Source organism: Rousettus aegyptiacus, unplaced genomic scaffold, assembly GCF_014176215.1.
Source record: "Rousettus aegyptiacus isolate mRouAeg1 unplaced genomic scaffold, mRouAeg1.p scaffold_m13_p_5, whole genome shotgun sequence".
In the NCBI taxonomy this organism is placed as follows: Eukaryota; Metazoa; Chordata; class Mammalia; order Chiroptera; family Pteropodidae; genus Rousettus; species Rousettus aegyptiacus.
In genome coordinates, this window is record NW_023416308.1 from 73,409,721 (window position 1) to 73,426,947 (window position 17,227).

Below are 17,227 nucleotides of genomic sequence, written 5' to 3' on the forward strand. Positions count from 1 at the left end.
TTTTAGTTTACAGGTCTTTAGCTGCCTTGGTTTAATTTTTTCCTAGGTATTTTATTGTTGTTAGCGCTTAAGTAAATAGGATCATTTTCTTTTTTCTTTTTCAGATAATTTGCTATTAGTGCAGAAAAGCTACTGATTTTTGTATATTTATATACTGCAATTTGAATGAATTCATTAAGTAGATCTACAGGTTTTGGTGAAGTCATTAGGATTTTCTATATATAAAATTAAATAAGGGTGAGGAAAAGTGGCATAGATGATAGAGGCTCTGTCCATCCCTCTGGCGACCAAATCAAAGTTATGACAGAAACAAGGAGCAAACGGCAAGGAAAAATCACTTGAGATCTAGATGAACAAGCCATACAACTACATATAAATCTAAGAAATCACACTGCAATGGCAGAAGGTAGGATGTGGCAAGGACATGAGGCTGCCTGGTCCTGAGCGGCCAAGTGGGACTGAGGCTGCAGCAGCGGCAGCGGCATCTACAGACACCTCTTATGGGGGCTGCATCCACGAGTGGACCTTTGTGCTGATGGACTTGCTCGCTCTGAGCACCAGGGCCATATTGGCTGCTTGCAGGGGGCACCAGGGACTTACAGGGGGGCACTGAGTTGTCAGAGTGAGGACTGGAGATGAGACTCTCTCCCAGACAGAAGTGCCGGTGGTATCCATTGTTTCTTTTTTGAACCTTCCCCACTCCCAGTGCGTGGACTCAGTACCGCCGTAGCCTAGATGACATTAAATGGAATAACAGAGGCCACCCTGCCCAGAGGATTCCCTGAAACTCTGCCTCCCCCAACTGGCGGCCCCACCCAAGCAACATCCAGGTGTGTCCTCCCTTAGTCAATTGCCCCTTGCTGAGCAGCTGGCCTTGGTTTCTGGTGTGGCCTTTTGAGGCAACTGTAAGCACAGTGTCTGTGGATTGCTTGCTGAATCTTAACAGAAGGTCCTGAAGGGGCATAGGCTGGGACTAAATTTGGCCTGCAGCTGAACCCCTTTCAGGTCTGCGCCACTGGACACCTACCACAGATAGCCACACTAATAAGACTGGGATACTTCAGGGCTTTGCTTAGTACATAGAAACAGATACAGAAAGGCAGCTGAAATGGGAAGAAAGAAAAGCAGAAACCATATGAGAGAACAGAATGGAGATCCAGAAATAATGGGAGTCAAGCAATCTAACAGATGCAGAGTTGAAAACACTGGTTACAAAAATGCTCAATGAACTTATGGGAAGTGTACATGTAAGAACTTTAACAAAGAGATAAAAAAAAAAACATAGAAATGTAAAAGGAAATTATAAAAGAGAACTAGTCAGAAATGAAGAACGCATTATCTGAGATGAAAAGTATATTAAATGGAATAAACAAAGCATATTGCATTGTTCACCACCCAAAGTCAAATCTCCTTCCAGCACCATGTATTTGATCCCCTTATCTACATCTGGTAACCAATAAACTGTTGTCTGTGTATGAGTTTTTTTTTAAATTAAGTTTATTGAGGTAACATTGGTTAATACAATTATATAATTTTCAGGTCTACATTATAATTTGACATCTATATATTCTATTGTGTGTTTACCATCCAAAGTCCAGTTTCCTTCAGCTACCATGTATTTGATCCCCTTTACCCACTTCACCCTCCCCTTACCCACCTATATTTGACTACCTTTACCCCATCTACCTCTCCCCTCCATCCCCACCCCCTACCCTCTGGTAACCACTAGTCCATTGTCCATGTCCCTGAGTCTCTGTTTGTCGTGTTCATTTGTTGCTTTTAGATTTATATCCCACATATAAGTGATAGCATGTGATTTTCTTCTTTTTCAGTCTGGCTTATTTTGCTTAGCATGAGTATCTCGAGTTCCATCCATGTTGTCAAAAATGACAGTGTTTCATCTATTCTTATTGCTGAGTCATATTCCATTGTATATATGTACCACGGCTTCTTTAGCCTGTCATCTATTATAGGACACTGTGGTTGTTTCTATGTCCTGGCCACTGTGCATAATGCTCCTATGAACATCGGTGTGCAAATATCTTTTTGGATATGGATTTTCAAGTCTTTGGAGTAAATACCCAGTAGAGGGATTGCTGGATCATATGGTAGATCAAGTCTTAGTTTTTTGAGGAAACTCCATACTGTTTTCCATAGTGGCTGTACCAATTTGCAGTTCCAGCAGCAGTGTATGAGGGTTCCTTTTTCTCTGCATCCTCTTGCAACATTTGTTATTACCAGTCCTGTTGATTATAGCTATTCTAATAGACAGAATCTTGTTGTAGTTTTGATTTGCATTTCCCTAATAGCTAGCGATGCTGAGCATCTTTTCATATTTTTGTAGGCTATTTGTATGTCCTTTAGGGAGAAGTGTTTATTCAGGTATTCTGACCACTTTTCGATTGGCTCATTTTTGTTGTTGTTGTTATTGAGTTGTATGAATTCTTTGTATATTTTGGGTATTAGGCCCTTACTGGAGGCGTTGCTTGCAAATATATTTTCCCATTGAGATGGTTGTCTCTTTACCTTGTTGATGATTTCTTTTGCTGAGCAAAAGCTTTTTAATGTGATATAGTCCCGTTCATTTATTTTTGCTTTTAGCTCCTCTACCTTTGAGGTCAAATTCATAAAATCCTCTTTCAGTCCAACGTTCTTGAGCTTCATTCCTATGTTTCCGTCTATGCATTTTATTGTTTCAGGTCTTATATTCAGGTCCTTAATCCATTTCGAGTTAATTTTGGTGTGTGGTGATAGACAACAGTCTTAATTTCATTCTTTTCCAGGTAGCCTTCCAGTTTTCCCAGCACCTTTTATTGAAGAGGCTTTCCTTTTTCCACTGTATGTTTTTGGCTTTTTTTGTGTCAAAAATTATTTGCCCATATAAACATGGGTGTACTTCCAGACTCTTGGTTTTGTTCCACTGGTCTGTGTGTCTGTTTTGCTGCCAATACCATACCGTTTTGATCACTGTCACTTTGTAATATAATTTGAAGTCTGGCAGAATGATTCCTCCAGGCTTGTTCTTTTTTCTCAGTATGTCTTTGGCAATTCAGGGCCTTTGTGCTTCCATACTTCCAATCCAAGAACACAGAATAAATTTCCATTTCTTTGTATCTTCTTTGGTTTTTAAAATAGGGTCTTGTAGTTTTCATTATGTAAGTCCTTCACATGTTTCATTAAATTTATTCCTAGGTATTTCATTCTTTTTGTTGCAATTGCAAAAGGAATTATTTTTTCCACTTCTTTTTCTGACGCTTCATTATTAGAACATGGGAACCCTATGGGTTTTTTAACATTAACTTTGTATCCAGAGACTTTACTGTATTTGCTTATTGTTTCTAGTAGTGTTCTTGTAGAATCTTTAGGGTTTTTTACATAGAGATCATGTCATCTGGAAATAGTGACAGTTTGACTTTTTTGTTTCCTATTTGGGTGCCTTTTATATCTTTCTCTTGCCTGACTGCATTGGCTAGGACCTCCAATGTTATATTGAATAGCAGTGGTGATAGTGTACAGCCTTGCCTTGTTCCTGATCGTAGATGGAAGGTTTTTAGTTTTCACCTTTAAGTATGATGTTGGCTGAGGGTTTGTCATAGATGGCCTTTATTATGTTAAGGTACTTTCCTTCTATACCAATTTTGTTAAGCGTTTTGGTCGTAAATGGATGGCTTATTTTGTTGAAGGCTTTTTCTGAATCTATTGATATGATCATATGATTCTTACTTTTTAGTTTATTTATGTGATCTATCACATTAATTGATTTGCATATGTCGAACCATCCCTGTGCCTCTGGGATGAAGCCCACTCGATCATGGTGTATAATCTTTTTAGAATGTTGCTGTATTCAGTTCGCTAGTATCTTACTTAGGATTTTTGCGTCTGTGTTCATGAGAGAGATTGAACTGTAGTATTTTGTTTGCTTTACCAGGTTTTGGTATCAGGATAATATTGGCCTCGTAAAATGAGTTGGGAAGTATTGCTCCTCTTTGATTTCTTGGAAGAATTTGAGGAGAATAGGTATTAAATCTTCTTTGAATGTTTGGTAGAATTCACTGGTGAAGCCATCTGGTCCTGGACTTTTACTTTTTGGTAGGTTTTTGATGATTGTTTCAATTTACATGCTGCTGATCGGTCTATTTGGATTTTCCAGATCTTCTATATTTAGTCTAGGAAAATTGTATTTTTCTCAGTACTGGTCAATTTCTTCTGGGTTATTAAATTTGGTGTTATATACTTTTTTATAGTGTTCTTGCATGATCCTTTGTATTTCTGCAATGGCAGTCCTAAATTCCCCTCTTTCATCCCTGATTTTGTTTATTTGTGTCTTTTCTCTGTTTTCTTTAGTGAGTGTAGCCAGGGGGTTGTCAAATTTATTAATCTTAAAGAACCAGCTCTTTGTTGCATTTATTTTTTTATTGTTCTTTTGTTTTCAATTTCATTTATTTCTGCTCTACTTTTGATGATTTCTTTCCTTCTGCTGACTTTAGGCCTCATTTGTTTTCCCTTTTCTAGTTTTTTAAGTTGAATTTTAGGTTGTTTATTTGGGCTTGTTCTTGTTTATTGAGATAGGCCTGTAATGATATGAACTTTCCTCTTATGACTGCTATTACCGTGTCCCTAAAGTTTTGATTTGTTGTACTGTCATTATCACTCATTTCTGTGTGTCTCTGGATCTCTCTTTTTATTTCTTCTCTGACCCAATTATTCTTCAGTATCATGTTGTTTAATCTCCATGTATTTGTGGTTCTTCCTGACTTCTTTTTGCAGTTGATCTCTAGTTTCAAAGCATTATGATCAGAGAATATGGTTGGTATGATTTCAGCCCTCTGATATTTGTTGAGGCTATCTCTTTGTCCCAGTGTGTGGTCGATTCTTGAGAATGTTCCATGTGCACTAGAGAAGAATGTATAAGCAGCTGTTTTGGAATGGAAGACTCTGTATATGTCAGTATGTTCAGCTGGTCTAATGTGTCATTTAAGGATGTTGTTTCCTTGCTGATTTTCTGTTTGGATGATCTATCCATATCTGACATTGGGGTATTTAGGTCCCCCACTACGCTAGTGTTTTCCTATTTCTGTCTTTATTTCTGTTAGTAATTGCCTTACATATTTCAGGGCTCCCTGATTGGGAGCATAGATATTAATAAGTGTTTTCTTGGTGCATGATTCCCTTTATCATTATGAAGTGTCCCTCAGTATCTTTCTTTACCTTTTTTATTTTGAAGTCTATTTCGTCTGATATTAGCACCACTACTCCTGCTTTCCTTTGAATGCCATTTGCTTGAAGTACCATTTTCTACCCTTTCATTGGGAGTCTGTATTTGTCTTTGGAGCTGAGATGTGTCTCCTGGAGGCAGCATATGGTTGGGTTTTGTTTTTTGATCCATTCTGCAACTCTGTTCTTTTTATTGGCAAGTTCAGTCCCTTTACATTTAGGGTGATTATTGAAATATGAGGTCTTCTTATAGTCATTTTATCTTTTGCTTTCTGGTAGCTAGGTGTTTTCACTATTTCCTTGTCCTTGTTTTTGTTTTCATTATTTTGGTTGGCTTTTGTGGGTTTTCCCTCTGGTCCTTTTTTTCATGTTATATACTTTAGTTCTGAATCTTTGGCATGTGGTTACCATTAAGGATATATATATACACACAGTCATCCATTTTCTTCTGTGCGTGCCTTATCTCCATTCCTCTTTGTGAATTTGGATCTTTGAATTCCCCCCTGTTCAGTCATTGTCTTAATTTGTTCCTATATATGCTGAATGTTCATTACTATCCCGCTATGGCAAGTCTCTTATTTTTAAGCTTATAATGCCCTGTTCCTACTAAGGGTTGCATTCCTCTGCTTCTATCTGCCTGCTAGTCACCATACTCCTAATTGTATATATATATATATATATATTCTTGCCATTTTTTTTTAGGTGAGCTGACCCCTTTTTGTATTTCCTGTAAGGCAGGCCTTGTAGTAAAGTATTCCTTCAATTTTTGTACATCTGGAAAGATCTTAATTTCTCCTTAATATCTTAGCTGGATATATTATTCTAGGCTTTAGTTCCTTTTCTTAATATTTTGAATATTTCATTCCACTCCTTTCTGGCTTGCAAGGTGTGCGCTGAGTAGTCCGATGATAATCTAATTGGTTTTCCTTTATAAGTTACCATTTTCTTCTCCCTGGCTGTCTTGACAATTTTGTCTTTGTCGTTGATTTTTGATAATTTTAATACGTTTCTTGGAGAAGGCCTTTCTGGGTTGAGATAATTGGATGTTTTGTTGACTTCTTGAATTCCAAGCTCCAGCTCATTCCTTAAGTTTGGGAAATTCTTGTCAACTATTTGTCTGCTCTTTTTCCTCACCTTTAACAATGCCCATTATTCTTTAGTTTCCTCTCCTGATGGTATCAGCTAGTTCTTGTATTTCTCTTTCATTATTTTTCATTCTTCGGTTTCTTTCTTTTTCTTTCTGATTATTTCTAGATTTCTGTCTTCGATATCACTGTTCCTTTTCTCCATTTGGTCAACTCTATTTCCCAAGCTTGCTATTTCATTTTTTAACTCTTACAGTGTGTGCGTGTGTATTTTTTAATCTCTAGAAGATTTATTCTGTTCTTTTTGAGGGTTTCAAACTCCTTGCTCTGCTCATCTGTTTTTGCAATTTCTGAAATTGTTGATATAACTCATTTCAGAACTCACTGAGTTTTTTCAGAAGTGCCATCCTGAATTCTCTGTCACTTAAGTCAGGTATTTCTGTGTCTGTAAGCTCATTTTCTGGAGATTTTTTTCTTTCTTTCTGAGATGCCTTGTCACCTTGGTTGTTCATCGTGTTCAATGGACTATTTCTCTACCTGGGCATTAATGGAAGTGTATTTTGTTGTTTTTCCGGAAAAAAGATGTATTATATAAAGATCTCTCTTTAGCCTGCTACTAAGAAGACACTTTTCTTTTGGTTTCCTGTAGTTGACGTCTAAGCCTGTTGGATCCCTGCATTATATAAAGCCTTAATAATGCCTTTCAATTTTTTTTGTAGTTATTTAATATTGCTCACTACCCTCAGTTTCAATCCCTGTCAGTTTTAGCAACAGTTTCGGTATATTTTGCTCAGTATCCCCTGGGGCTCCTTGGTGATTGGTCTTGGAGGGTATAGGGAGAAGGATACTCTAGGTTGGGAGTTAGGGGCTGTGGCTCAGCCTCAGTTTTGCAGCTGTGGCTGATAAAAATCAACTGTTATTTCTCTGCTGGCCACTTCTGTGCCTTTTGCCCTGATGACTTGGCCCTGACGCTGACTGTGTTGAACTTACAACTCTCCCAGGCAGGGCTGTTCAGGGAACTCACTGCACCTTCTCCCCTCCCCCTCCCCCTACAAAGAGCTTTGGCGGCCATGAGAGGCAGCTTCTTTATTTCTCCCAGTCCACTGCTTGACACCCAGGGTTCTGATCTGTGGTAGCTCTTATGTGCAGATCCCACGCTCAGACATGCTGGTGTGCAGTTTGGGTGTTTTTTGTTGTTTTACATTTTCAGCTTGTTGTTTCAGGGGGAGAGATCTGAGGACACCTCTCACTCCATATTTCTTCAAACCTTTCTCTCTTGATTTTAACGCACATGCTGTTACATTGGAGTCACCTAGATAATCCAGGAAAATCTCCCTATTTTAAGGTCAGCTGTTTAGAGTCTTAATTACATCTGCAAAGTTCCTTTTACCATCTAACATAACATCGTTACTGGTGTGACAACAGAGGACAAATGTCGTAGGGTCAGAATTTTGCAGATTTGTATGATATGTAGATATATAACATCATGTATAAGGATATACATATATGTGTATATATTTCTCTTCTCTCATTTCTCTATTATTGAAAATAAGTTGCATTTATAGTAGTTACCCACATATCAGTACTTAAATTAGAGGTATAAACATCGCCCAATGATAGAAGTATACTGTATTTTCTTTCTGAGAGAGGGTTGGTGTGTTTTTAGTTGTATGAGAGATAATTGTATCATGTAAACAGCAAATAAGGATGATTAATAGAGTTATGTATTGATACCAAGTAGACAATGAGTGGACTGTGTCATGTACTAACTTAGCTAAACGAGCTACTTTTCTCAGAATTCAATTTTTAATGGAGAATTGGGTTGGGATTATTCAGAAGAGAAATTTGCATAACATTTGGAAGTGGAAAGTAAATCAGAAGGCTTTTTTTTTTTTTTTTTTTTTGTACTCTGAGGGGCCCAGACATTATAGTAGCCTTCATATACTGTCAATATCAATATCTTGTAGTTCACTTAGTTGGCATGGGGCAGCACCTGGGCCCACATTCTTCCTGCTCCTGCCAGATCTTTCACTTCTCCATTTCTTAGGCCAGCTAAGTATGCAGCTTAATGATGAAAGGGACCAGGTTTTCCTGCAGGTTACCTTAAGCATTAAGGTTGGAGTCACTGAGTTATAACTTTGTTAAACTAATGTTTAAGTGGAGCATGGGGTGCTGACGGTGATTCTAGGCAACGATAATGGTGAGTGGAGGTTCAGTAGCAGACCACAAGAGAAAATGAAATAGCAAATGTTATACTCATAGATACTGGAAGAAGTACACAGCTAGCCTTGAGGGGCCACAGTGGGAGGTCAAGGTAAATTGCGGAAAGAAAAAGAGGCAGGACTTGGGACACATGCCTTTATTATTGTCAGTGGATGTAGTGCTTTGGGCTTTCTGGCCTAGGGCCAAATTTATCAATTCAAACCAAAAGAGCAGGTTTTTGGTAAGCCCCATGAGGCTCTTATGTACAGCATAGAAGGTGCTGGGAAACAGGAGGGACTGTTTGATCACAAATCATTCCAGGAACTTATATTTGCTTGTGACTCAGTGGGTTGCTGTCTAAGGCATGCATTTCCTGAGGGAACTAGTGTCAGTTAAAGGTCTCTGACGTCCACTCAGCCAAACAGAATTAATGCTGAGGTAGCAAAACCATAGGGTAGTTTAGCTAAAATCTTTACACAGTGATGGACAGGCACAGCTTCCATGCTTTCTGTGTCCTCATGAGTTCCAGTCTGTCTGCATGTGTTTCATTTGTCCTTGTGGGTCCAGTTCATTCTAATGAGTTTTGGGTCTCCCCTATGTCATGTTCAGTTTTCTTTCCCAAATGCTACCCTGTCTGACTTCTGGCAACTTTAGGCCAAATATCAGAACAGATGTAACAGCCTAACATAGCCTTTTTCAGCAGTGTCTATTATAGCATAAGGTCTAATCTCTATAATAAAACCATTTTTTAATGATCCCAGATAAGTGTAATATTTTTAATCATTTTGGAAAAGTTCTCAGCCAAATTTTCAAATATTGCTTTTACCCTATTTTCTCTTGCCTCTATTTTTGAAACTTCAATTTTATCTGTATTAGACCTTTTCTCTTTATCCCTTAAGTGTCTTAGCCTTTCTTCTGTATGTTTTATGTATTTTTTTCATGTGTCTCAGTTTCATTCTTGTTTTTTTTTTTTTTTTACCTTTTGTTTAACAAATTCTTTTTGGCTTTGTCTTATCCATATTAAATATATTCACTGAATTCTTAATATGTATTGCTGTATTTTCCATTCTAAAATTCTTAATTGATCTTCTCTTTAATAGTTGTCTACTGAAATTCTAATTTTGTCCCAGTCTAAACACATTTTAAGGGTAGTTATTTAGAAGTCTGTGTCTGATACCTCCTTTCTCTAGATTTGCTGAAGATCTTTTTATGTTGTCCATTATTTCTCTGGCCAGTCACTACTGTGGTTTCATCTTCTAGTGTCACCTGATTATTTTTGCTTGAGCACCAGACATTGTATATAAAAGGTTACATAGGTAATTTGAGACCTTGAATTATATTAAGCCCTCTCAGAAAATTACTCTGACAGGTAACTAGGAGTGTTAGGAAATCCTACTCATCTTAATTCACTTTCACACATATAGATGGTTCAAAGCTAGGATTCAATTCCACAGAGCAGTCTGCTTCCAGTTGTCCTTACTCCTAGCATGTAGCCCTGGAAGGTCCAGAATCAAAGTTTACCATGTTTACCAGATTATTATTCCCCTCTTTGTTCTCCTGGTGCTGCAGGATACTTCCTGTATCTCGGCTACTTCTAGAGAAAAATCACCCCAAATGCCAAGAATGTTTCTGGATTTCCTCTCTGATTTGGATCTTCATTTTGTAGCTTCTCACTGCCTGTTGGCTTTCTGAGTCCTTCACTTAGATGTTAAAACATATTTAGCTTTTTCTAGTTGTTCACATTAGCCAGAGAGAAGTAGAGAAGAATTTTTAATGAGGCAATTGTCACTTCTCTTTTTCCCCCCTGAATGTGTCGTGTTGTGCAGTGAGACTTGTCTCCTCATTCCTTGCTTTGTGGAGGTTCCCAGTGCCTCACCACAAGGTGTTTTTTTTCTTTTCAGAATCAGTTGATATGCTAATATAAAGCATTGTAGTATGTAGGGAATGTATTGGGAGAAGATGCAAGAATGCTGTATCTTACAGCTATGAGAATCAGGGAAGGGGGGCCTGGAAGATTTCTTTAAACGTTAACGCAAAGAATATGGATTTAGATGAGGTTGCCCCAAGAAGGCAGTCTCAGTTGTATGAGAAGGCCTATAATTAAAATGGGGTGTATTTAAAATGCTGCTAGGGATGTAAAATAGTGACACAGAGCAGAGAGAAATTGCTTGAAAATACTGTCAGAAGAACCCTAAATTGGATAATCCATGTAGAGTGAGCCTATTGTAGTCATTAGTAGCTGTATATTCCCAGTTTCAAGAAGGAATAGCTGTGAAAGACCCCTTCTCAATTCTCATTGCATTTAGTACAGGCATTTACTGAAGCAAAGTTGTTTGCACTCTTCTCATTCCTTTTGTTACCCCACCACCACCACCACCACCAAGAATGAGTGCACATGAATGGAACAGGAAGAAGTAACAAAAAGGAGAGAGAAAAAAGAGAGAAAGAGGGAAATCACAGTTCTTCCTTTGCTTGCAGTTCACAGGTGTGTGGGCACTTCAAATGAGTTTGGTGATTGAATTATGAGCTGAAGCAATCTAATAATAAAATTTCATGTGATTGAATACGCAAAAGAAGACCTTTTAGGTTGAAACAGAGTGAAAAAAAGATGTGGCCAGAGAAATTATAGCTTTTCGACTTGTTGTAACTTCAAGGGGACAGAACAGGAGCACCTCTCATGGTGCCATACTTCTCAGTTCTTGATCTTTAAGGCATTTTATGTTTTCCTTTTTAATAATTTTTTCAATTACAGTTGACATTGAATATTATTAAAGTTTTAGGTGTACAACATAGTGATTGGACATTTATATAACTTGTAAAGCAATCACCCCAATAAATCTAGTACCCATCTGGTACCACGTTATTACATTATTGTGGACTATATTCCTGTGCTGTACTTTACATGCCCATGGTATTTTGTAACAATTTGTACCTTTTAATCCCTTCCTACATTTGTTTTTTTTTATTGGAGCATTTAATCCACTTACATTTAATATAATTATTGATAGGTATGTAGTTACTGCCTTTTTATTAAATGGTGTCTGAATGTTTTTATAGTTCACTGTTCCTTTCTTATTCTCTTGATGTCTCATCTTGTATATTGACAACTTCCTGTAGTGTCGTGTTGGATTCCTTTCTCTTTATTTCTTGTATATCTCTTGTAGATTTTTGGTTTGTGATTACTATGATCTTATATATACCAAGCTATGTTTATAGCAGTTTATTTTAAGTTGATGGTTGCTTAATTTTAAACATACTCTAAAATCACTATTTTTACCCACCTTCTCCACGTTTATGTTTCTGTCATTATTTTTTTACTTATGCGTGTGTGATTGTATGTATCCTTTAATTAACTGTTATAATTACACATGATATTTCTATTTTTGCCTTTTAACTTTTGTTCTAGCTTTACCGTTGGTTGATCCACTGCTTTTATTATGTGTTTGACTTTGAGAATAAGCAATGTCTCCTTTGTGCTATGTTTATTCATATTTCTGATTTTTATTTTTTTTAAGAGAAGTCCTTTTAATGTTATTTGTAATACTAGTTTTGTGGTGATGAACTCCTTCAACGTTTTCTTGTCTGAGTAGCACTTTATATCTTTAGATTCTGAATGATAGGCTTGCTAGGTAGAGTAATCTTGATTGTATGTCCTTGCTTTTCATCACTTTGAATATTTCGTGTCAGTTCCTTCTGGCTTTCAGTGTTTCTGTTGAGAAATCTGCTGACAGTCTTATGGGAGCTCTCTCATATGTAACTAATGGCTCTTCCCTTGCCACTTTTAAGATTCTCTCTATCTTTCATCTTTGGCATTTTAATTGTGATGTATCTTTGGGTTCATCTTGTTTGGGACTCTGCATTTACTGGACTTGTATGTCTGTTTCTTTTGCCATGTTGGGAAGTTCTCTGTCATTATTTCTTCAAATAGGTTTTCAATCCCTTGATCTCTCTTCTTCTGGTACCCCTATGATGTGAATGTTGTTATGCTTAATATTTTCTCAGAGGTCTCTTAAACTACCTTCATTTTTAAAAATTCTTTTTTCTTTTTGCTGTTCCAGTCAGGTGTTTGCCACTATCTTGCCCTCCAAATCACTGATTTGATTTTCTGCTTCGTCTCAACTTTTGTTGATTCCTTTTAATGTATTCTTCATTTCATTTATTGTATTTCCTTTCTAACTGGTTCTTTTTTGTTCCGACTGTCTCCTTTTTTTATGTTTCCTATTTCTTTGTTGAAGTTCTCACTGAGATCATCTAGTCTTCTCCCAAGTTCATTGAGCATCCTTATAACCAGTGTTTCAAACTCTGCTTTTGGTAGACTACTTGCCTCCATTTGGTTTAGTTCTTCTGCCTAAAACCAGATAATTAGTACCTCCCTGTATGTCCCTGCTACTTTTTGAGCTGCTGTTCTTTTTCTGGAGCTTAGGGAGGATTTGTGAGTGAGTCTGTGCTCAGGCTCTTTTGAGAGGATACTTGTGTCTACAGCAACCCTCTGTCTCACTAGACACAATCCCTGCTGATTTTAACAGCCAGCTTTGTCAGAACTCCTCTTCCTGGTACTGGTGTTCTGGGTGCAGGAGCATGGTGTAGGGCTGGGACCCCTCGCTCTTCAGAAGGGACCTCCACAGTTGAGTTATCCCTCCCAGTGCTTAACAGCCACACTTGGGTATGGGACCAGCCTGTTTCACATCTCTGCCCCTCTTCCCAGTCTGGACATGACATCTTTTTATCCTTGATTATAAATATCTGTTCAGCTAATCTTCTGATGGTTCTCAAGGGCGGTTAGTTTCTAATTTAGCTGTAGTTTTTGATTTAGTTGTGGGAGGAAGTGAGCACAGTGTTTACCTACTCCGCCATACTGACTGGAAATTCTGAAGGTCTTATATTTGTTTAGTGGTTGTTTTCTGATTGTTTTTTAAATTATATTTTCTTAGATGCAAGTTATCCTATTAGTTGGCTACATTGGGTTAATTTGTTGACATTCCTTACACGTTTTTGATTCCTTGTTGTGACTTCATTTCTACCAGTACTCTTGCTAATGTCTTGATCAGGGATAGCTCTTCTAGGATGGCTGCTTCCTTGTTTCTTTCTTCTTGGTGTTTTTTATGGGTAGAGAATTTCCTTTCTTATTTGTAATGTGTTTATATGTTCATTAATCTATATATTATATCATTTACATATAATTTGTCCAGGTTTTATATGGAGAGGAGGTTATTTCTTTTTTTTAAATGAAGAATCTTAAAGTCTCTACGTGTGATATCTAGAGCAAGAATAACACTGTTTCCGTCAGCAAATTAATATCAATTTTCTCTCATAAACTACTTCAGGAAAAGAACACATCAGGACTGTTTTAAAGGCCCAAATCTCTTACACAGGATAAAGCAATTAATGTCATGGCCATGACAGCAATTATGTAGGAAAACATACACACGCATGGACAAGGAATCTGTTCAAATGGAAATTATTAGTTTTATTAGGGCAGTTAACTTATGACTTTTTTCTCTTTTGGCACTTCCAAATTTCTGTATTATTGTATTGTTTTACCAAGAGGACATAATATTTGAGTATGTATTCTAAGTAACATTAAAAAAAATCATAGCAGTTACACAGACCCCCACTAAATATCCAGTTGCCTATAAGACAAAGGTAAAACTCCTAACCGAATGTCCACATAGCTTTTCTCAGTTCTTCCCAAATTGCTTCTTTTTATCTCCCTGTGTTTTCTTATGCCTCATCTAGTTCATTTTTGTCTCCGATCTTGACACAGACGCTACTAATTTCTGCTCTGTTTTAAGGATTCAAACATGTTTTTGCAGGGTCATTTTTCTAGGTACAAGATACTGGTTCTTCTGGTCTCTTCTTTTGCTGAGTTTATTTGGAATCCTGACTGCCTACTCTTCATTGCTGTTGGTGAGTAGTGTTTCCCGTTTTTTCCACTCCCTTGCTGAGTAGATTCATGAGAAGTTCCTGTCTGTGGTATGGTGCTCACTCAGTGCTGGGAGCCCTCAGAACCTAAAATCACTCTTGTTGTAGTAGAGTTGGGGGTTACATCAGCTGCTTAAATTTTAGGCACGAGGGATAGATGGAGAAAAAAGGACTTGTACTATTAGAGGATGCATCTTATCATTTTGGCATTTTGAAAGGGTGCCAGAACTTCCTTTTTCTATTCTCCTGATTCATAGCCTATTTTATGGTTCACTCAAAATTGTTATTTTAGATACCCAGAGCTTTACATTAACAGTACCTTTATACATTGAACTAACTCATTTTGTATCACATCTCCTGATATTCTGTCTTCCTGGGCCTTACAAGTTACCTAGTTTTTTAAAACCTGTTCTAGTGTGTATATGCTAGTCCACTAGCCCAAGTACAAAGTACATTTGAACAAAAGTATTTTGGTGATAGTGTCCCTTCTCTGTTGTCACATAATAGTGTCATGTAGTGAGAGGAATTCCAGCTAAGCAAGAGAAAAGACTGTGGAGGTGGAAAGCTTATGAGAGAATAACTTTAGGTAATTGGAGTTTTTCAGAGCCCATTTATACTTATGGGACATACGTTTGTCTCTTATATCATGATCCCTTGTCCTCGCTGATTTCCTGTCTGATACAGAAGGACCCAACCCCCAAATAAGTTGCCATTTGCATTAATTTTTTTCAAAAAAATTTATTAATCATTAAGTGTGATAAGTACTAAGTATGCAGAAATTTTAAAACATAAGCAATTTTTGTTTTCATGCAGGGCACTTCAAAGAGATGTATACGAGATATGAAGTTACAATAGTTTTTTAATTCAGTGAGGTTAGACTCTAGTAGGGACATAAATCGTAGCCAAAAATAACTAACACAAGCAAAACATTACAGTTGTCATTAGAGAGTCCTATGTAAAGTTCTGCATGGGTTCTGAGAAGTAAGAGATGACTTCTGCCAACAGGATTAAGTACCTTGTTGGAAGAGGTGGCACTGGAGTGGGATCTTGGAATGGTGGATTGGACATGTATATGTGGGGATGAAGAAGAACATTCCAGGCTGAGGGGCATCATTACAAAGTCAGCAGGACAAAAATATGCGGTTCCAATATAAAAGGGAAAGTCAGTTCTATTAGCATGTAGGGCATAATGAAGAGTAATGGGGAACATCGCTAAAAAGATAGGCTCATAACAGCTTTTGGAAGGCCTGGAAAGTAAGGCTAAGACATTTAGCATAAATCAGATTTCTATTTTAGGAAAATCATCTTGGAACTTGCAGTGTGGAGGGTGACTATAGGCAGAACATTTAGGCACTTTTCTTTTTATGGGTAAAATGCAAAGAAAGTATGTGCTCTGTGCCACTGGGCTCTGGCCACTGAATTGTACTGCTTTTATACACAATAAACATGTAATACTGTAGTTAGCTTCCAAGGTAGGAATGAGTTCTAAAGTGCAATAAAGCATACATTTTACCAAACTTCCTACTCTACCCTACCCCTTTTTTGGATACACAAAATGGCATCAACAGTGAACAAGGTGAGAGACCTGGGTTCTATTTCCAGTTCTGTCTTTAAATTACTTTGTATCCTTGGTCAAGTCATATAATTTATGAGACTCAGTCTTTTTTTATATGAGAATGATAATATTTAATAGGATGGTATTAGGGCTGGGAAAGAAGAAATGAAATCATACATACAATTATTTTGATAAAAAGGTTAGTACCATATACATTCCAACTTTCAGTAATACCCTAAGTCCCTGAGGACGCCAGTTTTCATCTCTTGTCTCTACGTTGACTTGATAACTGGCTACATTTATATTAAAATCTAAGATTTACTGACTGAAGACTAGTATTACTAGCAGAGGTTAGCAGTCGTAATGATGACACGGGTTCCTCAAGAAAGAGCTTTTAAATGACCCTTGGAAGGACGGGTCCCTGACATCTCTTCTCTCATAAATTGGTCTGAGTAATACCAAGAATAAGGTCCATCACAGGGTAAAGATATTGGTAGGAACTCAGGAAGGATATCAGTGTAGTGGTTGTTATGAAATCTCAAAGATAATAATTGTTCCTGAGGGTGCTGGTGAAAGTTACAAATAGGAGGTGGCATTTGAACTGGCTCTGAACAGTCATTGCCATGGGGAGGGAGAGCTTTTCAGGCAGAGGAACAGCAAGGCAAACTCCCAGAGGCAGAAAAATGCAGAGAATGTGGTGAAAGGCACTTAGTCTTTGGAACACTGTGTGGGCTACTAGTTGCTGATTTCAAAATAACCTCCTTTTTCTTTGATTTTTCAGGTCCTTGGATTTTTGTTAATCTGGAAAGGAAATGAACTATATCTGCACTGCTATCATAAGGTAGGACATCTGAATCTTCATAGGAGACCTTAGACCAATATTGAATGTCATGCCTTTTTGACATTCAAGTGTTAAGTACATTTCTTTCATTATTCCCTTTAGAAAGAAGAGATCCACTTATATCATTTTACTGAAATTATTAAATTTCTAGCAGGTGTGAGTGATTTAATGAAGGAGTGGAACCCAAATTTTATTTTTTTAACGACTCCTTGTTAATCTTACTCTGTGACTCAGTTCTTCCCATCTCTATAAGATAAACATGCTCCATTAGATTCCCCATCCTATGTTTTATAGTCACAAGAACATTCTCTTTTCAGTCATTAAAAATTTTAGTTCACTGTAATAACCCCAACTCCAACTCTGTAAGACTTTTCCCCTTTGCTCTTTGGGCCTGTCCTTGGCCTGGAA

General features: G+C 37.4%; 1 protein-coding gene across 1 annotated transcript in view; it reads left to right on the forward strand.

Annotated features, from left to right (window-relative positions):
- GDPD4 (glycerophosphodiester phosphodiesterase domain containing 4) overlaps positions 1–17,227 on the forward strand; it is a 79,735-nt gene that overhangs the window by 7,469 nt on the left and 55,039 nt on the right. Inside the window, exons 2-3 of the mRNA XM_036221570.1 lie at positions 14,315–14,408; positions 16,760–16,819. Coding sequence (XP_036077463.1) covers positions 14,315–14,408; positions 16,760–16,819 — 154 coding nt within the window. The remainder of the gene's footprint in view (positions 1–14,314; positions 14,409–16,759; positions 16,820–17,227) is intronic.